Consider the following 27363-nt stretch of genomic DNA (forward strand, 5'->3'; position numbering starts at 1 on the left):
AGAAAACTTCCACAATATTGGCTGCCTCTTGCTCCTAAACAGAAGGCTCATCAGCATTGCGTTGACCCTCCTACACTGACTGCGCCATTCACTTCTTTCTGGCGCGCACTCTCGCACTTCGAGTACGTGAAGATCCTCCGTTTCCAATTCCTTTTCACTCCGTCAATCCAAACCTTTCCTTGACTTCCTTTTCTCCTTCCGACTGACATTTTTGAATCACACACTCATCTGGACCACCTGCCGGGTTCCATTCTTTCCACATGTCCGAACATTCTCAGGATACTCTGATCCACCCGTTCACATGTATCATTTATTCGTATTCAGCATCCATATTTCACTTTCATGAGAGAGAGAGAGAGAGAGAGAGAGAGAGAGAGAGTGCACTGGTGTGTTAATGGGCAAGTGGATCTTTGTATAAAACGTGTTTCTGTACCTACACACTGTATCTTTAATTTTTTTATTACTCTATAAATAATTGTGTGTATACCGTAAACTGAAGTGAATTTATTTGTGCAATCTTCTTCTCTCTCTCTCTCTCTCTCTCTCTCTCTCTCTCTCTCTCTCTCTCTCTCTCTCACTAAATCATAATATTTGTCCTTGAACGATGATATCTGATACCAGAGGTTCAGCGTCATGGCATCCATTGCTGGGGCTGTGCATAGTCGCTGCAGTGGCACGGGTGGGTAGATTAGTGGCATGGAAGTTTTGACGAGAATTCTTGCACAGAAGTTTTTCCTTCTCTGACATCATCACTCCTGTCCAGTGTGATTTTTATAACGTGAACAGCATAAAATCTTATTGTAGAATGTTTAGGAGAAAAAGAAAACTAGCTGTCAGAAAACAGATCTAACTCTTAACCTAACTTAATCTAGCCGTCAGTGCCGTGAATATGTACACAGTTGATTGCACTTATTGCCTTCATTTCGAATTCTTGGGAGTCATTGAGCCACGCTCAAAAAAAAAAAAAAAAAGTCTGACCTGTGTAAATTGGGGGTTCTCATTCACTCAATTGCTCTGTCAGCTGTCCTTGATTTGGGTCCCTTTCTTTGTCTTGAATAGTGTGTGTGTGTGTGTGTGTGTGTGTGTGTGTGTGTGTGTGTGTGTGTGTGTGTGTGTGTGTGTGTGTGTGTGTGTGAGAGAGAGAGAGAGAGAGAGAGAGAGAGAGAGAGAGAGAGAGAGAGAGAGAGAGAGAGAGAGAGGATGATAAATGGAAAAGAAGAATAGGATGTTTGTGTTCGAAAATGAGATGGAGCCAGATGTTACAGAGAGAGAGAGAGAGAGAGAGAGAGAGAGAGAGAGAGACTGGAACTGCACTGTCTTGGTGCTTGTTGATTGCCCTTTGGTTTACTTCCTTTAAGATCCCGTTCACCTATTAATAACTTGCAGGTAGACTGAAGGAGGGACGAGCTTCAGCGGCACTCAGACGTCCCTTCGAGCCTCTGGAGGCAGTCAATATGAGCATCGTTAACAGATGAGATGGAACACTGAAGTTTGTCAGTCCTGCTCATGATCCGTGAAAAGGAAATGTTTAAAAGGAATGGTTTTTAAGAAGTGGAGTTGGGCTGAGGGAAAAGGCAATTTTGGTTTCATCAAAGGAGCTGAGAAGAGAATTTTTGGGCAATTTCTGAGACAGTGTTGAAAGAGCAGAACTTTTAAAGTGTGAATCATGTTGAAAAGCATTCGCTTTATCATACAAATTAAAGAAGGTATTTTTTCAGAGTAGAAGAGATATATAATCTTATATTCTTTTTACGAAGGAGACTGCTTAAATTATGGAGGACAGGTGTTGAAAAGCAATACTTTATAAAACGCAGTAGTGACAAGGAAACGGCTGTTGTAATGACATTGTCCAAAGAAGGGTGACTTGCGTTAGAACACAAAATACTTCTCATTGTTATATTTTAATTGGGAAGGTGACATCTGCTCAGTATCTTCTACTGCATGAAAGAGGTAACGGTAAAAAACAAAATGTTATTTTTCAAAATTGAGAAGAATAGAAACTGGGAAAAGATGAGCTTTTTGATATACTTTATACCTTTCCAAGTATTTTACTGATGCTGGTGTTTGTTTAGGAAGAAACAGCTGCAACGCCACCAATCAAAGATATGTTTAACAGAGGCAGGGTAATGGAGGTGCTTAACGTGGAACGAGTCTCTTTCTCAAAAGTGAATAGGTTAGACAATTTTCCATGAGAAACAGGATTAAAAGAAAAATTATATTCATGATGGCTTCCTACAGCTGTGTTTTAATAGGCAGAGTAACAGTTTTCATTTCACCCACTAAAGAAAGAACGCATTTATAAGAAACTTGAAAGAAATCAAGCAGGATTAAAGCTGGAGATTGCAACCTTTTAATTGCTCCAGAGATTCTTCTACCCACATTGACAGAATCCCACACTCATTCCGTCACAAGATCAAGAGACCTCGAGAGCAGTGACTTGGAGATGCTGCATCTCCTTCCTTCCTTTGACCGGACTTGAGGAAGATGGAAGAGAAGACGGTCGGTGTTTCTTGCTTTGAGGATTTCCCTATTCGAGATGAGAGAAAAAGAAACTTGGCCATCTGTTTCTCAAAGCGAACGTAGATTGAAAGAAGGTTCCTTTGCCTTTGACTTACAGAAGCATCTACCTTTAGACCAATTAACGTGAAATTAAAGAAAAAATGGCCTTTTATTGAGGCTAGTCCACCATAAAGTGGATCTTCAAGGAAAGTTGTTACGCATCTAATTTCTAACATTTTAATCAGTGTGCATCAGAATACTACGCAAAAGTGGAAGGGAATATGATGTCACTGTATGAAATATCCCCTGAGAGCCCACCAGCGAACCCCATGGAAGAGGTTATGAGCCCCTGATTGATAATAAACTCCGTTTTGAGCCAGGTGTTAATCCGTAAGGCCATGAGAATGACACGGAATCTTTATGGGGGCACGTTACAGCCGCCTGAGGACCGAAGAGGAAAGATCCATTTGTAACCAGGGACTTTCACATGGGCCAAATCTAGGAGAGTCCATTTGTGCTGGGTGCAAAAATGAAACGCTTTCTGGAGCTGCAGTTTTTTCAGTAGTTTGCGGTTAACTTCTTTTTATTCCAGCCTCCCAAAGAGAGGCAGAAGGTTCCCTTTGTTTTCTCAACTCGATCATCTCGTGTGGAAATCATTATCTTCCATGTGAGGTGCAGTTATTTTCTGGTACCGAACGTGAAATGGAAGATATTATTAAATATTTGGAAGGAAACTTTGTGATAAAGGATGAAATATAGAGAGAGAGAGAGAGAGAGAGAGAGAGAGAGAGAGAGAGAGAGAGAGAGAGAGAGAGAGAAACTCTTGAATAAACCGCGAAAAATGAAATCTAAGACCTCTTTTTTTGACATTGGTGATGTTCCTTCGATGAAGATCAACCAAATTTTCAGGACACATAACTAGAGTAGTGGTCTCTTGATTTGAGACAGAAAACACTGGAAACAGGGACGGTCAATTTTTTCTTCAACCAAAAGTCTACTCTGCAACAAAGGTGATTATCGAGATGCTCCGACTGAGACGTGTATGCTGCTCTCCTGCCTATCTGGTTTTTGCTGTCCCCACACAAATTGGTCAACGTAAAACTGAGATTAATATCATGATCAGTGTTTCTTTTTTTTTTTTATGGCAGGTAATGACAGACTTTTAAGGAGAGGCAGGTTAAAGGACTTCGGAAACACGGGAGAAGAAAGCAAATGTCACTTTGTGACAGTTATTATTATGAAGGATTAATCTGATTTGTTCATTATCAAGTTCACTACTTTCACACAATGTCTGCTGGACTGTGACCCGTATTTCATATACTCTTTATCTATCTATCTATCTATCTATCTACAATGTATATATCTATAGTATGTATATATGTATATATATATATATACATTATATATATATATATATATATATATATATATATATATATATATATATATATATATATATATATATATATATATATATATATATAAGATAAGATGTTGGTGTATACACTTTTTGTTTAGAAAGAAGGAATCTAAAATATTCATTATTGAATGCCAGTGTTAAATTCAGTATTTTCACAAAATTTTAGAAAAGTGTTGTGTTATTCATACCAGGGAAGGTTTTAATTGAGTGAAAAGGTTTTTGAAGTAAATCCCAGTAAAATGTAAAGGTGCCGTGACAGACGTCTGTAAGTGTTGCATCTTATTCATGAAAGCATGATTATTCACTTTTCCTTTTTTTCATTTCTTTATATCTTTTGTTTGTCTGTCCAATTACTGATTTGTATATCAAATAATATATGTATGATCAGGTACCTGTTTGCCTAATAAGTGAGCATCAAGAATTCTCAAATTGTAGGTCAACTTGAAAGCGACGTGTGTGTTTGTGTGTGCGTGCATGGATAAGAAATGTATGAGATGTGAATGCTTACGGGTGCGTGTAAGTTTATTTATGCATTTTATTCATTGTGAAGGATCAACTTGAATTCATTTAAAGGACTACATTGCAGCAGAACTATATTTCTCCCAGTAAAGTTGTACGGTAATGATGCTGAATTCTAAATTTGTGGCGAAAGATGAATACGCCGACAGGTGTGTCCCTCAGTATTTTGCCGTAATGTTAAAGGTTACCGAAGTAGAAGTGCTTTCAGAACATATGTGCCGTATAAAGGGAATGATGTCATTTCCATTTGATGGCGTCATTGTTATTTCATGACGTCAAAACCGATTATTGAGAAAAGGCGCTTAGGTGTAGGTGGGTTCTGTTACGGCTCAAATTAAGCAGTTTATTTCAACATTTTTCTGATGTTGTGCATGGAGTGAATTCTGAGGTGTTTTATGGCTGGGTGCTCGTGCTAGCGTTCTTTCTATATATATATATATATATATATATATATATATATATATATATATATATATATATATATATATATATATATATATATATATATATATATATATATATATACATATATATATATATATATATATATATACATACACACATTCACAACCCACCAGCGCCGCAAGATGCAAATTGCCTATGTCATTTTTATCTCGTGTCTTTCAGATGCTTTATCTTCCACAAATCTCCACTCATCTCTAGTCTCTTTCTCATGGTTCTCATTCAAGCGGGCCAGGGTCTTCCAACTCTTCTGGCGACCGCAGGAGCACAGTTGTCACCGTCACTCACTCACTTCTCTTCCAGGAGTTTTGTGAAGGACATATTATCCAGGACATCTCCAACTTCCTTTCATCATCATCTCATGTACATAGGGAACTTCCCGTCATTTCTTTTATGATATCATTGCTGACTCTATCCTGCCATCTGATTCGTCATATGCTTTATTCTAGGAAAACGGCAAAATCTTTCAGGTCCATAAAATGATTCACGTCCGTATAGCAATATAGATCGTTCAAGACTTTCGCATAATCATACTTTCGTATGCACTTTCAGTTTATTTGACATCCATATCTTATTCAGCTTTCCCGTTGTTTGATTTGCTGTTTTTAGTGTTTCACTAAACTCCAACTTAAGAAAACCTTTGCCATATATGATTGTAAAAATATTGTAAAAGATTCAACCCAGTTAGTCATTTCCCTGTCTAATGTTATTTCATCTCTTTGTGCAAATTGTCTCATTTCTTCTGTTTTATTTTTTTTAATATTTCTTTTGAGTGCCATTTCTATAGACATAGTATGCGTGCTATTAAGCAAAATTTGTAATTCTTGTGGCTTTTTTTTTTATTAAAACGGCATCATCTGCGTATTCTAGTATTAAGATTTTATTACTCCAATCTAAACCCTCTGTTACATCTCCGACCATTTTTTCATTATAAAATCTATGAGTATGAGCAAACAGCAAAGGTGACAACATTCGTCCTGCAGCACACCACCGTTTACTGTAAATTAACTGGAGAATATTCCAACAACGTTAACTTTGCATCTACCATAGTGACGTAAGACTTCCATATGAGTGGTCTGTGGACATTGTCAAGTGCCATCTTGCAATCAACAAAAGCCATCCGAACGGGGTTTTTAAATTCCGTTGCGCAGTATGTCAAGAGCTGCTCATATTCATCCATACACACATTCAACTATACATACATACTTAGACAGTTTTGACAAGTCATCCCTGCCATCATTAATACCGTATCAGTCATTGCTTTTCCTTAATCGACTAGACATACAAACACATATCCACGAGTTTAACTCGTTATACGTCCTACTGTGAATGACTTAGCATTTATCGTTAGTTTACATTGAACGGATTTTTTCCTGGTGATTTGTTTAGATTGTGTAGCACCCTTTTGATGTACGCACTTTTTCCAGCCAAGTTTAGCATCATTGTACGTGGTGTTTGTCGTATGAAATTACACCCAACGCACAATGGCCGCCTGTCTGGATGTGCCTGTTTATTTGACTCTCTAACCGTTTGATTGTCCGTCTTTGTTTGATCCTTTGTCCATCTGTGCGTCTGTGGTTCTATAAATGCTTCCTTGGCTGTCTGTATAACTGTGTGGTCACATGTCTGTCTATTACATATCTCCGTTTGTTTGTGTTGTCTCTACTTGACCCTGTTTATTGCTGTGGTTGATAAGTGTGTTTACATTTTCTCCCTGTATTTTTGTCTGTGTACTTGTCTGTCTCTACATCTATGTTTGTCAGTCTGTCTGTCTGTCTTTAGGTGCGTTTGTTCATCTGTATGTTATTTTTCTGCGCATTCGCTTATATATCCGTCTACCTTATCGTATGTCTTGCAACTGCTTTTTGTCTGTCTTTCTCTACATGTTGTCTGTACATATATCTGATTGTCTGCCTCTTTATCTGAGATTGTAATTTTTCCACGTGTCTGTGTGGGTGCCAGCCTGTCTGCCAGTTTCTCAGTTTGCAGTCAACATTTTATCTTTCCTTCACTGGCCTTCTCCCCTTTGGAAGGGGCGATGTCAGAAGGGTACAGCCTTTTTTGGATTCTCAGTAAGACTTTATAGTTGGAGTTGCTAAAACCACGTCCTTTTTCTTTGCTCTAGCAGAAGCTGCTACTCGCTTACAGTTGGGTAGACTGGTGGGTTGTACGCCCGGCGCGATCTGTGAACTTAACAAACGTTACCCTAGCGCTGCATCATAAGCCTCGGCGCCAACTTGACCTGACTGGACCGTCGGAAGTTGGTGATGGGATCGCCAGACCTGTGCGCCAAAATAAAAACTCACTCTCTCTCTCTGGTTATAGTCCAACATCTGTGCGTATCACAGAGTAGAGAATTTTTGGTGTGGCTATTAATACTGAATGTACGATCACTTATGGTGGAATACAAATTCACTGGATCCTGTAACTGTTATTGGGCCATGAAATAATTTCGTCATGTTAAACAATAAAATCTATCTCAGTGATTTGGTGGACGATTCAGACTTTTAGTCGTCTGTATTTTAAACTAAAGCCTTTCTTCCTTTCGCTTTGACTCACCGACTCACCGCAGGCTACTTACCACCTGGTACCTAATTGATTGCTAGGTCAGCAGGGCCACAATAGACTTTCGGGGAACGGGCCTGAGCGCCCTCCCTTGAGATCAATATGTAATAATAATATAATAATAATAATAATAATAATAATAATAATTATTATTATTATTATTATTATTATTATTATTATTATTCAACGAGGTGGGAAAACAAACTTACTGTGAAAGCTTCCACATAATATAAAAGAAAAAATCTTCCTTTTTTATATAATTTCGTGTTTATGGTGTTTATTTTGATACAAAGATTTCACTGAACAATTTCAGGGGAAGTCTAATGTACTGTCACATTTGGGAAAAAAATTTAATTTACTGGATAAATTTCACATTGAAAGTTAATTGGCGTAATAATTAGCCAGATACGCAAAGGTCGAAAAAAAATGATAAATTTTTGTCAGTGTTGATTAATTTTAAACTTAGTGTGACATGAATACATCACGTCGGTTGTGTGCACACGAAAACAGTCGTAGATTTGGTCATTTTAGTCTACAAGAATGGATTTCTACATGGACTACATAGTCATGGGCGTCATTTTGGGGGGCTGGGAGCATTTGCCCCCCTCAAGACACTGATGCCGCCCCCCAAGACTTGGTTTGCCCCCTAGCCTTTTAACTCAATACAGCTCTTATATGGCTTCAAAATGCGCACAAATTTCCAAAAATTTCTTGGGGGGCCTTACAACGGCCTCCTTACCCCCAGCTGATAGGGCTCGCTTCGCTCGCCACCCCGCAAGTTCTAAACCTTTGCCATCCCAGCCCCCCCAAGAAAAATCTGAAATGACGCCATTGTACATAGTGTGCAGTCATATGTAGTCTATCCTGTTCTTGCTAGTCCTCGAGGGAGGGCGTTAATTTATTCATAATACATTCAGAGATGCATGGTTTTATGTCCTCTGTGACGCCTCATGGCCGAATTCATGCTATTAACTGAAACAAATAGCAACCCACAAATGGTATATCACACCCCTTGCAGTGTATAGTGTATACAACAAAAACGTTGCCTGTTTAATTTTTCCCGTAGACATACAGTAACTGACTGTCGACTTATGGTATTTTGGTAGCTGAAAAGACTACTCCCTCGTTTCAGTAGCCTTGTTGATACCATCCGGGTACTGGATTTTGGTTGCTGTATGTATGTTGTCGCCTCGCATCAGGTGTACGGAATAAAATTTTATTCCCTCTTGAAACCGCTTTTTCAGTGACATGATCGGGGCTTTAAAGGGATATCACGTTCACTAATGAAAGTCTTAAGGTCGCGTCCACACTGCAGTAAAACATGTTATGACACCACAAACAGGTTGAACAGAAGTTAATGACTTATTGGCAGTTCTAACCCGTGCTTCATGTGGTTATCCAGAATTGGCCAGAGGTTCGTTCTACACTTACGGTCGTTGACTTATTATCCACCTGTTTGTGATAATTAAGAGATGAATTGCCGCCGTGTTTTTATCACGTGTTTTACTGTATTTAGGATGCATCCTGAGAGGGCGGTGAAAGACACAACAAAATTCTGCTCTTTTTAATCATTTGATTGTACCCTTTACTAACCGTAGTCAAAACTGGGATGTATCACAAATTGATTACATAAGTGTGTCATTTCCGAGACCAGATATTTTCAAGACTGACCGTATCTTGTTGGACCCTGTTTTCAGTAGATTGTCACTTGTCGTCCCCTAAGGGACCCTTTCCTCTAACTGCCTGTGATATAAAAATTCCATCTTGTATAAATAATTCTCCATTTTACGACCAACACCATCATTGTTTGAAAATGGGTAGAGTACCCAAAATATCACGGTCTTTTGTCTTTCCTTCCTTTGATTTATTTGAGCATTTTTCGTCTTCAATGTACCCTGTGTATACAGATGGATGTAACATTAATTTATATATATATATATATATATATATATATATATATATATATATATATATATATATATATATATATATATATATATATATATATATATATATATATATATATATATATATATATATATATATATATAAATATAATATTATATATATATAATATATATATATATATATATATATATATATATATATATATATATATAAATAATTATATTATGTATTGCTACCGTTTACAGTCTTGAATATAATATATTGAAGATGTGTGTCAATTAGTTTTAGTAGTAAAGATAAAATGGACTTGATAAATTTTCTGATCCCCTATTAATATGTACAGGAGAACTCTCTCTATCTCCCTGTATGGCAAGTTCCCAACTTTTGGGAATTATTGTTTTTTCGACGACCATTGTCAGACAACATTGCCCTTTAAGTACTACCCGACTTACCCCGTCTCTACCACGACCCTTGTGTATAGGTGTGCGTGCGTGAGCGCGTGTCGTCTTTCCTTCCAGCTGCGGTTTATGGGACTTTACGGCAGAACAATGGCTCCGCCATATGCCATTAATGAAGCAGAGAGAGAGAGAGAGAGAGAGAGAGAGAGAGAGAGAGAGAGAGAGAGAGAGAGAGAGAGAGAGAGCTTTTATGGCATGACAAGTGGTGGCTAGACCCCTGAAGTTTTGTTCTGCTTGGTAACAAAATTCAGTCGATCTATGAAGGCATAAGAACTGACTGATGTGGAACATTTTACTCAAGGGGTTTGTCAATCTTTCATTAGCTGAAAGCTGAGAGTGATAATGACTGCCTTTGTGCTCCTCTCTTGAGTCCTCCCTTGAGTAAAAATGGCTTATGGTTTTACACACACACACACACACACATATATATATATATATATATATATATATATATATATATATAGAGAGAGAGAGAGAGAGAGAGAGAGAGAGAGAGAGAGAGAGAGAATATATATATATATATATATATATATATATATATATATATATATATATATATATATATATATATATATATATATATATATATATATATATATTATATACACACACACACACACAGTACAGTATATGCATGCGTGAGTTTGTTTATTTTAGTAGGTAGGTAGGTGTGTTTGTCTTGTGCCTTTTAGAGGATTGACACAAAAAAGACCAGTCTCCTGGTTTCCAGCGCATAACTAGGGATGAGGTTGCTAGCCCCATGCTTTTATCTTGCTTCAAATTGGAGATGTTACCTATTCACAGCTGGGTTGACTGGTAAGTGGCAGTTAGGTCCCGATCAAATCAGGGCATTGCAAATTGGCCCCTTTGTGTGATGAGTCGTATCCTTCTTGCCTTTCATACAAAGGTACCCAAGTTCGACTAATGGGTAAGGATGGGTGGAAGGCTACACACTTAAAGCCTGCTGTTCTTTTGTTAACCTAAGCTGAGAATTATTTACTTGGTAGTTGTATGACAGGTGGTCACAGCAAAGTTTAAAAAGGTCTTGGGGCTAGCAACTCCATCCCACAGAGAACTGACAATCTCTCTCTCTCTCTCTCTCTCTCTCTCTCTCTCTCTCTCTCTCCAAAATGTTTCCGTCACACTCAGAAATCTAAACAAAGCAATTATTTTTTATTCATTTCTTTCCGGTCTTTTCTACGCAGCTGCGTCAACCCGTAAAGGTCAGATCCCACGAAGCGCGGTTGAATAAATTTGTACAATTGTGTCTGCGCGCCTGCGCATATTGTGGGAGCGTGTTTTCCGTCGCATCGTGAGAATATGGCAACAGACATTCCCCTCTGGCCTCCCGCGCTTTCTCGTTTCAGGGTAAAATTTCAGTCTGGGTAGTTATGAACTGCAGGTAATTTTATTTCCTTACATTTACGTAGTTAGTAATTAGCCCCAGTGGTACATATGCTTTTACAGTATATAATATTTATGCTTGCACTCAGCCATACACAAGCATGCATATGGCGTCGTCATCGCCTCTCCGACGATGTGCGACGCAAAGGGCCTCTGTGAATTTCCGCCACAGCGTCATTCCTTTTCTCTGTCTTCCACAAATCTCCACACATTTCAGCATTCGGCACATAGTTCTCATTCAGGTAGGCCGGGGTCTTCCCACTTCCAACTCTTCTGGTGCCCACAGGAGCCCAAGTGAAGCATCACACATACTTTTCTGCGAAGGACATGTCCAGACCATCTCTATCGCCTTTTCAGCATTGTTTCACCTGCATACGGAACTTCCGTAATTTCCCTTGTGTATCATTTCTCACGGTATCCTGCCACATTACTTCTAATATTCTTGATGTTTTGCTCTCAGATTGGCATAATGTTTGATGTATAGTTTCATTGTCATACCGTGAATCCTGTTCGTTTAACAGCACTTATCGTGCTGATGTATAATCATACTTTTGTATACAATTTCCGTCTGCTTGATTTCTAAACCTTAGTTAGAGTGCTCATTTTTTCTCTCACTAAATTCCAGCTCAAGAGAACCTGTATCGGATATCTTCTTAGATGTTGAAAGATTCAGTATCTTGGGCATTTCTTCATCCAATGGTGTTTTATCCCTGTGTGCATACTCTCAGCTCAGTGTTTCGTTGTGTTTTATGATATTCCTCGTTATTAACTTTATTCCCCTTTCAGAAATCACAAATTTAATCCTACCAGACTTGTCAGGCGTCTTTATTTCGTTGGTTTACTGTCGACCCTTTTAGATAACTACCTGATATTCACTTCATTTTCAACAATTAATGTTTTTAAACAAATAGACGATATGTTTGTGGTTCCCCCTAAGGATCCACGTTCTCTAATACCATTTTGTGTCACCTTCAAAACTTGTTTGTGGATCAGTTCTCGGAATCTTTTAAGCCCTTGTGTTACAGACGGTATGTTGATGGTACCCTTGTTCTTTTGAAGGATAAACATCTTGCTCTTTTGTTTTTAGAACGTGAATGCTTTTCACTAAGAGCAAGATCATCAACTGGTAGCTGGCATTTCTGGAAATACTGATTTCAAGAATGAATCTATTTTCAGATCGGTGGATTCCATAGTGAATCTATTTTCAGATTGGTGGATTCCATAGTGCGTCTATTTTCAGATTGGTGGATTCCATAGAGAAAATTAATAAAAGTTTTGAAATCATATTTTAGGAACAGCTGTTATCTCTCTAGCTTGTTTGATAAATTACCCAAAATTAAAAAAAATATTCAAACCAAAGGCTGTGTCGTTAGATACGTGTAAGAAACAACTGTATCTTCGCCAGTTACATTGAATTACTTGTTTAACAGTGTTTAATGTAAAGCTTTTGAAAACTTACAGGTTTATATCCTTTGCGAACTGAAGTTTTTTTTTAATCCATCGGTAACAGGCACATGTCACCATAGGGAATAGCGCCGTCACTGCATTGCAGACTATTAAATGGTGTTAGCATCGTCCGTTCGCCTCCTAGCTGCACCCACTGTTTAGCATTCTACTTAACCTTCGTTCCCACTTCCGTTTATCCAGTCTTGCCCTCAGACATCTCTAACTATTACTTCTTTGTGTAACTGTGGGGTTTTCCTCCAGTTCCACCCTTAGATCACTGTACTTCATCTCCTTTATTTTGTTATCTTCTTATCTTGTTGTCCAACCACTCCAACTCCCTCTTTTCATTGTTAAGCGCTGAATGGCCGAAACTGGCCCAGTGTTTGGCTTGGCAGTTTAAATTTCATAAATCAAACCAGTAAAATAGGTGGCATGTCCATATTCAAAGAATTTCCGGAATTAATGCACTTTGCTATAATATATTTGTGGAATTGCCCGCATTCTCCTAGAGGTGCCAGCTATCATACTGGCTGTTCTCAGAATGAAAAAGAAATCTGCTGCATTCGTAACCTTGCGCATTCATGCACTCATCGTGTTGATTATTCTGATTTAGAAATTGCACCTCAATCGCCAAATCATCTCGAGTCACTTTCCATTAAACTGTCACAAAATCTCAATCACTCCACGAGCTTTGTTCGTTTGCATATTGCCTAATAGATCATTCCTGACTCTCTTCGAGCCAAGTAAACACCGTCCTTGCGTCTTCCTTGACTTCTGATTTTGGGAGCCTAAAACAAACTCTAATCAGTAAGTCTCTTTGTTGCTCAGCGCTATTTCCATTTTTATATGATTTTATGTCTTTTGCGAATGTGAGTCTTTTCTGTGCTTAGTTATTTTTGTATGTATGAAGTTTACTGACTTCTCAATGTACACGGTTTCTTTTAAGTTGTGTGAACTCTTGCTTCAAGTGATCTTCCTGTTATGTATTCATCCCCCATACTGTTTTACGTGATTGTGTAACATATATTCTAGTCTCATTTTTATTATATTTTAATCGCTGGTTCCTTTACTATTTTATGTTTTGCATGTTTGCATCTTTATATTTACTCTTAGGCTTTTGCGTTTTAATGTACTATATTTTTTATATATGTTTACGTTTGTTTAGCCCTGGTGATGGGAAAGATGGGTTCCCGATAGATTGGTGTGTTTCGATAAGAAATGTATATTGAAAATGATGTTCTACTTTCAGTTGCTCCTTTGATAGATATAATGCTTTCTAGTAGCAAAAAATGTTGTTATTATATATATATATATATATATATATATATATATATATATATATATATATATATATATATATATATATATATATATATATATATATATATATATATATATATATATATATATATATACAGTATATATATATATATATATATATATATATATACAGTATATATATATATATATATATATATATATATATATATATATATATATATATATATATATATATATATATATATATATATATATATATATATATATATATATATATATATAATGGTCTCGTCTTTTCAGAGACCAGCAGGTTCAAAACAAAAACAAGCAATTGGGCTGGAATGACTGACGAAAGGTGACAAGCAAAGAGGGAGCAGAACAAACCACAAACTACAGCATTAAGATTAATTTATTATCTATACAAAATAATATACATTATGTACAAGTGAGTCAGGTCCAGTTACAAACAAATCAAATAAACATACATATAATGAATTAATAACAAAGGCAGCAACAATCAAAACCCAAATAATTAAATCTTAAATAGTTCAATAAACAATTCAAAGGCAGCATAACAATAAAAAATATTACATTAGCAGCATAATACAAAAACAGTCAGCATAACAAATAATACAGGAGCAGTAAAATAAATGTTACAGCATAACAAATAAAAAATCAAGAAGCATAATAAACAAGAGCAGTAAAATAAACAACACCCAAGCAGCACACCACAAAAATAGACAAACTTGAAGAATAGTCGAGATGGTCACCACCGTCAGCGAGGATGCGGACCAACAGACGAACATGGTCGAGGCATCGAGACAGCCACTGGCTGCAGAACAGGAACACATCCACAAAACAGATGACCCCGATCGAGTCGTCAAGACAGCCATTTGCCTGCGAAGGAACAAATCCTCACACAGATGACCATGGTTGAGCCATTGAAACATCCTCATGCTGCCATCAGGAAGCTGTCATAACTAACAGGCAAGAAGAGGTCCTCCACCTACCCTGCAAGTAAAACAACAGGTAGGTAATCCCTGTTGCCCATCCAAGATGTCCACTGCTCTGCTGCCGAGGAATTGATTCTCAGTTGCTGTTATAAACCTGACTTGCTGCTGCCCTGGACCTAACTGACAGGCAAAAAGCTGGCAGCAAAATATGGGTGAGTAAAATAAAATCACAGGAGTGAAGGAACTGCAAACAAACAAGCCACACAAGGCTGTTACAAAAATTAAATTACAGAAATAGCAATCCTACAGAATATAAAAGACATTTTACAAATGGATTTCATATTTTAGGAACATATATATAAAACACCCGATGAGAAACTATATCCCAGCAAGGATTAAAATTGAAATAACCTTGCGTTATTTGGCAATGGGGATAGTCTTGCATCACATTGCAGACCTTCAGGTGCCGAAAACAAAATATTTAAACATTTTTGCCAGAGAAAGTACTGCAGGCAATCATTTGATGGCTGAACATCCCTACTGACAGAAATACATTGCAATTTCCAAACTATGCATTGTTTATTTCTAGCAAACTGTCTCTGTATATATTTATATATGTAGTTATATACACATAAATCACAAAATACTTAGGAGAATTCAAAAAGAAAGTATATGAACAATTATGATTTAAATTAAATTTAATTTAGAGAATATTAAGGACAAAGCATAATATAAACCATTATAGTTTTTCATGCAACACGGCAATGGGAAATTTGATTCTACTCAAATAAACAGCTACATTTATAATGAAATAACAAGCCCAACAATCAAAACCCAAAAATTATGCCATTGATCTTCCATTGATCACTAAGTAATCTCCATTGATGTTTTTTTTCTGACAATAACAAAGTAATCATGTTTATTTATAATAACCTTAATTTTCTTTCTTAAAAATTCAACTTTGGGAACATGAAGACCTTCCTTCATCAAAGTGGCTAACATATCTCATTGGATGTCAGGCTTGTTTCTGTTCATTAATCAATGTGCCTTATAGAAAATGGTGAAAAAATGATTGAAGTAATTCCCAAAACGTTATAATTTCATTTGGACTCCAACTATCGCACATGATTTTCGGGAATAAAAGATACAACAAACACGTAAACTTGTTGTTGACAGACAATCATTTTGGCTTTTGTTGGTCACGTGACCATTTTTAAAATATAAATTAAATGTAAATTAAAAATACTTTGCCAGGACAACATGTTTCTCACTGATGCCACTATCTTATAAGTAATCCCAGCAGGGTGGTAGAATTGGAAAAGTTATGTGGATGACATTGGAGACAAGATGTAGATCTCCTCTGATTCAAACAGGTCGGGTTATTTGATGACTTGAAGGCTAAGGCTGGATGTGTGCTGAAGATGAGCCCCGTGCTCAAGTCATGCATGGTTTCATCGACAAAAAGACGCTAAGAGTCATCATGTATCCGCCGAAAACAACAGGTGACAAAGGAATAGTTTGTCGCCCATCCAAATGACTCCTGCTGCCGAGAACGGATATCTCTGCTGCTATGAACCTGACTTGCTGCTGCCCTGGACCTGACTGACACTGCAGAAAAAAGCTGGCGGCAAACGTCACCTCACACCGGCAAAACGAAATCACAGGAGTGCAGGAACTGCAAACAAACAAGCCACACAAGGCTGTTACAAAATTAAATTAACAAATCCACAATACCTTACAAAATATATGCATAAAAGTTATATACCTGTAATCTATATCCAATAATAAATATGGATATTATCTTATCTGTATTTGAAGTGCATGTTTTCATCACTTTGTTCACACAGTAAATATTTGAATAACATATAATCTACGGTGTGAAACTCATGTCACACAGGGCACCTGATTGTGTGAAAACCATGTCACACAGGTCACAAGTTATCCTTTAAAAGAAAACATTCATAAAGAACAAGGTAAAAAGACATTTGCTTACTCAATAAGCTTCACAACTTCACTTGACAAAGGGAGTGGATCATAGTATTAGCAAATTTCACAAATATGTATACTACAAACAGGCAAGCATTGAAGGAACAAACAACCATTTGAGGTGTGATCCCCATGTGAGTGTCTGGAAGGATTTCTAACATCAAACAATTGTATAAAGAATTCATTGACTGCTGTATGGCATGAGGTATATAAACATAAATGGAGCATGAAAGGCTTTCTGCCCACAGCCTGTCAATGATTTCAGAGGATTTAATCAAGGATGCAAAGGGAATTGTTAACAATCTTGTTGACATAAATGAAAAGTTACAGCTTGACTTAGGGGGAAAGGACTTTGAAGAGTTGTTTGAGAGCCATTCAGAGGAGTTGATGAATGAGGATTTAATGAAACTAGAAGAAGTGCAAAGAAGAAGAAGAAGAAGTTTTTCCTTTAAAGAAGTTTGACACAAAATTGATGGCTGAGGGGTTTTCTCTTATAGAAAATGATTTTGTGATTTTGTTATGAAAAATCTATTTCTGGAGAGGGGATATTTCATTAATGAAAAAGTCCAAGAATTACTCGGAGCATGGAAGATCACGTTTGCTAGATACCAGAGAAAGCTAAATTGAAGTGCTGGATTACATACCCCAGAGTATTGCTCCATCAGATGGAGTCTGTTCAGGTATGGAAAAATTGAACTACAAAAACAGGCATGCCTTATCCATAAATTTGAACTTAAAGTCCGGACAGAGGTGCCAAACAAACCCATGCACCACGTTCATAATTGCACACAAAAACATCTCTGAAAGTTCCATAATGGCGACATCACCCCAAAGAATGAAGATAGTGGTAGTGGTAAAATGATGGCAAGCTATCTCAATGGAAACAAAGTGCCAATTATAAAGAAATTAGAAAATGGTGAAAAAATGGTTGAAGTAGCACACCATTATAATATGAATCGCTCGACTATCGGCTCAAATTTTAAGAATAAAAGATAGAATTTTGGAACGTAAAAAGTGCTGTGATAATGCAGTCATCATTTATAAATAAGAGAAGGGGGAGGGTGTTAGAAAAATTAGAAAAACAATTTGGTTATCTGGATAAACAAAATAAGACAAGATGTGTAAAACCTTATAGCCTAAATGCTGATTCAGGAAAGACTAAAAGCCCTTTTAATGACTTGAAGGCTAAGGCTGGCGAAAGTGCTGAAGATGAAACATATGCTGCAAGTCATGCATGGTTCCATCGTTTCAAAAAACGTGCTAACTAGCATCATGTATCTGTTACTGGTGATTCAGCGAGCGCTGACAAAGAATGAGCTGAAAAATTTCCCAAGATACTCCAGGAATTAATTGATGAGGAAGGTTATATCCCTCAGGAAATTTTTTTCTGGAAAAAAAATTCCAAGAAAAATGTACATCAGCCATGAAGAGAAGACAATGCCAGAATTTAAGGCGGCGAAGGATAGGCTAATTTTACTGCTGGGTAGCAGCGCATCAGGAGACTTAAAGCTAAAACCTCTCCTTGTGTATCATGCAGCATATCCACAGGCACTTAAAAATATTGCAAAAAGTCCTCTACCTGTAATCTGGAAGTCCAATAACAAAGCTTGGATTACTCTTTCTGTATTTGAAGACTGGTTTTTTCATTGCTTTGTTCCCGAAGTCAGTTTGTGCTGCCGCGAGAATTGGATTCCTTTCAAGATTCTCTTGATTGTGGATAATGCCCCTGGTCACCCACCACACTGAGATTACCATCCGGATGGTAAAATAGTTTATTTACCCCCGAACACAACTTCACTCATTCAGGCAGTGGATCAAGGCGTAATAGCAAATTTCAAGAAATATTACACTCGCCATACATACAGGCAAGCATTGAAGGAGGTAAATAACCCAGGTGTGACCTTATGTGACTTCTGGAAGGGTTACACATGCATTTACAATTGTAGAAAAGAATATTGATGCTGCAATTTTGAGTGACATAAACATAAATGGAGCATGAAATTGACTTTAGCCCACAGCCTGTCAATGACTTCAGAGGATTTAATCAGTGATGCTAAAAGGGAATTGTTAACAATCTTATTGACATAAGTGAAAAGTTACAGATTGACTTAAAGGAAAGGACTTTGAAGAGTTGTTTGAGCCATTCAGAGGAGTTGATGAATGAGGATTTAATGGAACTAGAAGAAATGGTAAAGAACAGAAGAAGAACGAAGTTTTTCCTTTAAAGAAGTTTGAAACAAAATTGATGGCTGAGGGGTTTTCTCTTATAGAAAAAGCATTGAGAATCAGGACCAAAATGTTGAGAGATTCTCAAAAGTAGCAACAACCATCAGTGGTGCTATCCAGTGTTATCATATCATATATACATATGATGGAAAGAAAAGAAAAACAACACAAACATCCTTAGACCAATTCTTCAAGCAAGTGCCTTCAACCTCAAGAGCCTCCCCCCATGCTTCCTCCCCAGATGAAGAAGAAAGTGATGTCAAAGAAATGCTTGCCAAAGCAATCCTTCCCGAAGAAAGTGATGCAAAAGAAAAGTAATGCCTAAGAAATCCTGCCTTAAGAAGACATTGACGTTGATGACCTGCCACCCTGTAATTCCACACCGCCTCTCCCCCTTTCATCATCCATCACGTCAAGCCTGTGACACTGGTGTCAAGGCTTAGAAAACTGTACATTACTGTATTATTATCATCTTAATTTGCTTAATATATTTAGGTTTTACAGTGCTACCCTGCTTTTTTGCACTCTACTTTTTGCTCTTTATTTTGTCACGGATTTTTGTGGAACACATTATTCACTTTTCCACGGGGAACTTTCACTAATTCACAGATTTTGTAGATACATTACTACAGTGTAAGTACAGTAGAGCCCCGGTCCTCGACGCTAATCCTTTCCAGAAGAAGCGTCAAGATTCAATTTAGTCTAATTCCGAATCAATTTCTTCCATAAGAAATCACTGAAAATGGATTAATCCGTTCCTGACCACCAGTCATTACCCCAACCTTGCCTTTTTATACAAAACATTACACAAATTACAATTAAATAAGTTCAGAGTTAAATAACTTATGGTATTAGAAGCATTTTTACATTTTTAAATGCATACTGTATAAAAAAAATTGGCCTAAAAGCAATGCGGCTGTATTACCAATGGTAGACCGAGTGCCATAGGCTAGGCTAGGTAGCCCGTAGGCACTACCAGAATGTACTGTAATGGGTACACACAAAAACTGTTGTTAATAATAATAACATTGAAAAACAAGCCTGATTATTACAGTAAATTAATAATACAGTATTAAAATTAGCCAAATTACTGTATGTCTGTTATCATAGAATTAAGAAAAATTTCCTAAGTTATGTCAGCACTCGGCAGCTTGTGGCATGAGAGGATGTAAACAAACCAAAGCGCCATCCTGGTGGCGTATCGCAGTATAATTACATAAACATTGTTTTCGTTCAGTATTAATTTATGGTAAATTTCATACAGAGTCTACTGAAAAACAACATCAGCAGCGTGTTTGGGCTTTATACGCTTTTAAATACGTGTGGGAAGAACGCCACCAACAACGCCAACTAGCGGCAGCTGACCAAAATACTTTTGTTTACAAACATCATATGATTCATTGGGTCGGATTCTGGTTTGTTATTTGAACTCCGACGCAAAATTTACTAGACATTTCATTCGAAATCCGATTATGTCGAGTTCTGGTACGGTCAAGACCTGGGTTCTACTATACACTGTAAATTAATTTTATCATAAAAATCTGTATCAGTCACAAACACAATATGAAAAAATACAGTAATTAATGAATAAACAGTGTTGTGCTATGAAAAAAAGTTATAATTTTAATTGTTTTTACTGATATATAAAGAAAACAGAACAACTTCAATATTATGAGAGAAAATGACTATGCTTATGTAGACAAGGGTAACTTGATTAGTTGTCAAATGTTCTGTAAGACAGATTTATTTAATTTGTATTAAACATTTTATAGATATTTTGCTGTGTTTACATTAATATTTTGAAATTGTTATCATTTAAAGGGGCATATATACAGAAGAGTAACAGTTGTAAAAGGATACTAATCAGAGATGACTTAGGGTGTTTTGGGAAGATGGTTTGGGGTGTATTTTTGTTTGAATTGATATTAAATTGTTTTGGTGTTATAATTTAAGGTATATTTTTGTTTGAACTATTAAATTAGGCAGTGAACTTTCAAAATAGACAGTTATAAGTGTTTTAGTGTAAGGGGTACAGGGTATTTGGCAGTTATAAGCATTTTAAGAGGGGATTTTTGCATTTCCATGGTGGGTTCTGGAACCTATCCCTGCGAAAAGGTGGGGGAGCACTATACTGTATACGTATATGAAAAAACATAAATAGTACTGTATGCATTGACTGCATACATCAAGTTGGTCTTATGAACAAATCAAGATGCGGACAGCCGTTTGTTATGTAACTCGTTTGTAAGTAGAGGAGCATCTGTATTATGTATCATTCCTTCGTCAATGGCTTGGAAGTAAAGTCGAAACCAGTCAGGACCTACACCCCATCTCTTGTTTTTCACCTGTGGTAATGTGTGATTTATATGTGTGTGTGTGTGTGTGTGAGACATGAGTTTCACACCATAGTTTATATGTTATTCACCATACAGTATTTACTTTGACTATTTGTTTTTCCTATTATGCCTCTTGTACAGTTTATTCCGTACTTCTATTCATTATTCCGTCCTCGGAAAAAATTTATTTTATTTGTTTTCTGTATTATGTCTCTTGTACAGTACACGTTATTCCTTATTTCTGTTCATTTTTCTTACTAGGCTGCTTTCTTTATAGGCATTTCTACTTTTGCAACTAGACATACCATTTTCAAAGGTGATGATGATCCTAGGCCTAAATAAATAAATCATAGGACTTACTTACCCATTTTCTATCCCAAATTTTTTCTGTCTGTTTTGCTTTCTCTAATAATTTTTTATTTTCCTAATTTTGTTGTCTCTTTCACAGCGCGAGCAGCTAACTTTCGAGGTCGACACAGAAGGCTTTACGCCGGAAACAGCTGCCTTAGTCGAACACATCAAGCAGGTATGTTTTCACAATCCCTTAATAGAATCTACTCCCTCTGTTTATGCTCTTTTGAAAACAATAGGTGTTATATACTTATTTTAAGCCCTTTAATCTTAAGGTGCTACTGAGCCCAGAATAGGCAAGGAAGGAGCTATATGCGAGGCAAGACTACACAGAGGTGTATTTTATAAACAGAAAATTGGGTATGACACAGTTTTAATAAATTTGATCGCAGTTCAGTGCCTCCTGCTTGGATTTTAATGAAAGGGTTTGCAGCTTGAATTATTATATATATAAGTTTGAGCAGTCTAGCCATGTTTTATGCAAAAGCTGATAAACTTTCACTGTGTTTAGTAAACTTAGGCAACATTATCCTGCAATTTCAATCTTTGTAAGTAGGATACCCTGGGGAGCCTAATTGATTTAAGCAATGGGTAGATTGAGGTGCTTGGTGCTTTGTCCTCTCAGCTACAGCTCTGGATGCATGGTGGATGAACATGGTTAAAACCAACAGGGATTTAGCATTGGTTAATGACCTGATATCCAATCAAATTGGCCTGGCAGAGGGCATGATAACCTTGCTTCTAAGAATTTGGTCTTATCGTTATTATTCACATCCATAAACCCTTATGTAATAATGTTCATGACTTGTATGTTGACATATGTGTACTGTAGTTAACACTGTAATACTGATTAATAAGAGTTAGCATTTGTTATATTACCATATGTTGCTGACCTTTGTTAATAAGTCAAATTAGCTCCAAATTTGGCCACAGTACTTTTGGCAGTGTATGGACAGTAATGGTTTTAATGCTATCATTGATGTGATTTAGCATTTGTTTAAAAGTAGAACTATTCACAAATTTTAAGATTCATATGAATACTGTATTACTTACTGTAAACAGCTACAATCTGATACATTATTACTTTATATCAATGCAAATTATGGAAATGGTGGAGGGGTGAAAGTGGGGCTGTACTGACTGGGAATAATTGTCTTCACACTTCAGCCAGGTACTGTACTATTTGCTACAAGGAACTGGCTGTCTTCTGGTTATTTAGCTAATGTAGCCTCCAGGGATTCTGCCATGTTAGTGAGTAGGCATTTTAAAAATGCCCCTCAGGCTTAGGTCTTAGGCATTGGGTGCCAAGAATCTCCTAGTTTATAAATATGTACAGTACTAAGGATAAATTGAAAATCAAAAACTTGAATGTAAGAACCTTGAATTGTATTGGAAAGTTGAAAAAGGTAGAGAATTTAAGGAACATGAACTGGACTTCTAGCTTTCCAGTGAATTATGATGCAAAGGAATGGGATAAACAAGAGAGTATACTTATTCAGGAAGAGCAAACTGAATTGGTAGAGTAGGCATGATCATAAGTCATAACACAAAATGCAGAAAAGGCAATGGCTGACTGGAGAGCAATAAACACTAAATTAAGTGACTGTTTGCAACATGTAAATAATTGCAATATGAATAATATTGTGTGCCATGCACCGACAAATGAATATTGAAGAAATAAAAGGTTAGGTTTATTTAGTTACACAATGTTCTAGATTATAGTAAATACCAAGAAGAGGTAGAATTGATATGAATGCAAAAGGAATGAGGAACAGTAAATTTGTGGAAGTTGTTGACAAAGAAGGCCTAGGAGAGACTACAGATAAAAATGGGGTGTAATATATACAGTACTTGTATTAATTTTTGTGCTGCAGGTCTTATAAATGGAGGAACTTTTTTGTGGCCAATAAATACACATGGATATCTCTGTTAATCAAGGGAGAAAAAGAGCTCAAGGAATGTAAGGAACTATAGAGGAGTATATGTTGACAGTGAGCACAAACTTTTTATCATCACACTAAAACTGGGTTTAATACAGTAAAGCTTCTTGAAGATTTAGAGGCTATTGCAGCTGAATGTTGAAATAGATTTACAGTCACACACAGAAACCATCCCTGTTGAGGAACAGGCAATCAATCAGTGAGGATGTTTATCATTTTTCACTGAGCTGGAAAGTAGTAAAGTACTAGGATAAGGAATAACAAAACAAAATCCCTGGATATTGGGTGAGACCTGGGATACAATAAGGAATAAATAAAAATGAGAAGGAATTTTAGAAATAGTTAAGGAGGGGATGGAGAAAGCTAAGTAGAACAAGGTGTAGATAAGAAGTTAAATGAAACATGAGAAATGTTAAGAGAGTACAAAGAAAAATAGGTGGATGATGCTGTAAAAGTCGTGTACAGTACTGTATTCAGGGAGTGGCTGAATTTTTAATGAGTTGTCTTTCAGTGAAAGTAAGGTGATTTTCCTTTCAAAAGGGGGGTGGATTAATAATATCAACAGGAAAAGAAAGACAACATGGTGCAAAACATTTTTGTGATGTCATGGGTTTACAGTTATAGCAATGGTATCAGAGACATTGTATTGTATAGTACTTATATTCATCATGATGAAAAAATTCAGTATGCTTATTCTCAGTGGGCTGGGGAAATAAATTGACTAAATACTTGAAGGTGAACAAGCTGTATTTAGAATTGGCAAGAGCTGCATAGATTTGTCGAGAAGTGTATTGCAATATGGAATTTTGAAATTTGGAAATCCCCTTCTGATGGCTTTTGTTGATATAATGAGAATGTACATTTAACAACATCCACAGACCAGTGTTAAGGAAGGGTCTTACATCACTAGTTGACAGTATTCCTGTTAAATTTGTAAAACTAATTATGCAAAATTACCCATGAACAAAGTAGGTGCAAAGTTAGTGATGGAGACTTGTTTAGTGAATTTGCAGTAAGCGTGCCTAATAGAATTCACCATATATCTAGATGGGACATGAGATAATTGTAAGTAAAACAGAAATAATAAATACATGACAAAACAGTGGATGGAGGAAAGACAATGAGGTGGAATTTTTCAAATATTTAACAGCTGATTTCTGGCACAGGTTCTCCTGGGATGAAAGACAAACAAAAGCCAAATTAAGCCTTGATTAGCCTGAAAGAGATTTCGAAATCAAGTATAGAATAATATTTCATATGAAATTTACCTAATATATTAGACTAGTATGTTATGTACCAGACATGTTTCATAATACTGAATGGCTTTAGAAACTACTGTACTGTATATCTAAAATATTTTGTTGATTTGAGAATAAAACTTGAAGAAGAAGAATACAGTACATTAGTTGGAATTAGATGGCAGGATGGAATGAAAAATAACACATGAGAGAAATTATGGACGGTTTATATGTTGTCAAGATAGTGAAGGGATGCTGGAGATGGTTTAACATGCCCTTTGTGTCACTCCAGGGAGAATATTTTTTGATAGTGTCAGTTGGTTTCCTCTGGACACCAGAAGATTGTATACATGTTGCAGATTTTCATAATTGAGATTTAGCTAAAATTGTGCATGGTACAGAGTATGGGCAACGAAAATAAACTCTTAACAAAATTCATAGGATGGATCCCCTCACCCAGATCGGTTTTGATGATGTTTCTTTAAATGTGGGCAGCTTGTTTAAAATCCTAGGTGTCGTTCTTGATTGCAAACTTGCTTTTGAAAACAATAGCTGGTCTACCTCTTCTTCACTTGCACAAAAAGTTGGCATATTGAGAAATCCTTTCAAGATGTTCAGTCTTCTACAGCTGATTTACATCTTATATTATTGGATAGATACATGGCTTTCATTAAAATGACAAATTTATATAAGTAACTTACCCAGTAATTACATAACTAATACTGTAGTTTCTTTTAACCGACAGCTTAAAATTTGAAATTGCGGTCATGCTAGTTTGTTTTGGTTATAGCGACGTACCCCACCCACTTTCGGGTGTAATAGAAGGTACAACATAGCAAAGAACTTCAATTTGTTTCTGCCAGCTGTGGTGGAAGGACTGTGGTTGGCAGCAGCTTGAATTTGAAATTTATACTTTGCTGGTTGTTTGCTCTATCTTCGATTGGTGAAGTATTTATTTTCGTAGCCTTTCGGCATAATTAAGATAGTGTTAGGCGAGTTTTGATCATTGGTTTACGACTCTTGACCGTTTTTTGGACTTGTATTAGAATTTTCCAGGATGTCTGACACTAGTAGTTCTAGTATTAGGTATTGTAGCAAAGGCTGCAATACTAGACTGACTAAAGAATCTTACGACTCACACTGTTTGTGTTCAATGTAGGGGACAAACATGTTCAGTGGATATACGTTGTGAGGAGTGTAGCGACTGGGATTTAAAGAAGTGGAAGACTTTAGATTCACATCTTAAGAAACTAGCTAGAGATAGGAAGAGGAAAGCTATTGCTAGGGAATCTAGTAAAGCTTTAGCTAGTCAGGATTCATCCGCTAAGTCGGATGCAGTTGCACCTGTAATTTCTTCCGATCCCATTCCATCTCCTCCACCTGTGCAACCCTCTTCTTTACCTGGCTCTCATGTTTCCGACCCTAACACCATCACCAGTCTGGATTCGAAAATCGACACTTGCTTTGAGTTGATTGTGCAATTGATCGCTACTAAATTAGCGTCATCGGTGAAAGTGCTAGTGGATAAAAGTGAGTCAGAGCGCCCCATGGCGCCCAGTGCAAGTGCAGTGGTAGTGGAGGAGGTGGCTGTTTGGCCCGCTGATTCTCCTAGGCCAAGGTCCCTGACATACTCCCCAGCACCTGGGAGGAGTCAAACTGGCAGCCTAAGGGAGGTCGGTGGGGTCTGCTCCCGAGCAGTCGCCCCCGGTTCGGGCTGTTGATGAATACCAGACTGCAACCAAAGGCCATTGGAAAGGCCTTCAAGTGAGTGCTCACTGTATGCCCTCCAGCTCTGAAGATTTTAGTTCTAGGCGCGCACGGCGCTATGCGGACAAGTCACGCCCGCTGAAAAGGTGTGCAGTGGAGTTTGAGATTTCTTCCCCTGTTCCTTGTAAGAAGGGCAAGGATTCAGAGCGCCCATCGTGTAGTCATTGGGATACCCCGGAACAATTCTCTTCTGCTTCATCTGACGATGGTCATAAGTTGGCGCCGAAGCGCCTTGTGGCGCGGAGACGTTCTTCGTCGAATAAAGGAACTACTACATCAGGAATTGCGCACCCAGCACCTTCATCTCTACAGTCAGCGCCCGAGCAGCCAGTAACTAGCGTTGAAGAGCCCAAGCGGTTGAGCGCTGACTGGCGCCCGTTCACCAATAGGTTTTGTCACTGGCGCCTGTCTCTACAGCACCCCCGAGCCCATTGGCACCCGCCTCCACCGCTCTAGTAGTGTCAGCCTCTGACATTGTTCCTCCTTCAGTTGACTCGATTCAGAGCGAACTGGATAATATTCTCAGTTTGCTTCAGAAGGCTCCTCCTACAGCTCAGATGACAGCGGACTTAGCACTTTCTCCTGTTTATTCTGAGGAAGAGGT

General features: G+C 37.3%; 1 protein-coding gene across 10 annotated transcripts in view; it reads left to right on the plus strand.

The window, feature by feature from the left end:
* The window catches only part of LOC136855148 (uncharacterized), a 501815-nt gene that overhangs the window by 343877 nt on the left and 130575 nt on the right, over window positions 1-27363 (plus strand). For all 10 annotated transcript variants that reach the window (XM_067132044.1, XM_067132047.1, XM_067132045.1 and 7 more), the window contains exon 3: window positions 21912-21989. In XM_067132044.1, coding sequence (XP_066988145.1) covers window positions 21912-21989 — 78 coding nt within the window. The remainder of the gene's footprint in view (window positions 1-21911; window positions 21990-27363) is intronic.

This window comes from Macrobrachium rosenbergii, chromosome 30, assembly GCF_040412425.1.
Source record: "Macrobrachium rosenbergii isolate ZJJX-2024 chromosome 30, ASM4041242v1, whole genome shotgun sequence".
Taxonomy (NCBI): domain Eukaryota; kingdom Metazoa; phylum Arthropoda; class Malacostraca; order Decapoda; family Palaemonidae; genus Macrobrachium; species Macrobrachium rosenbergii.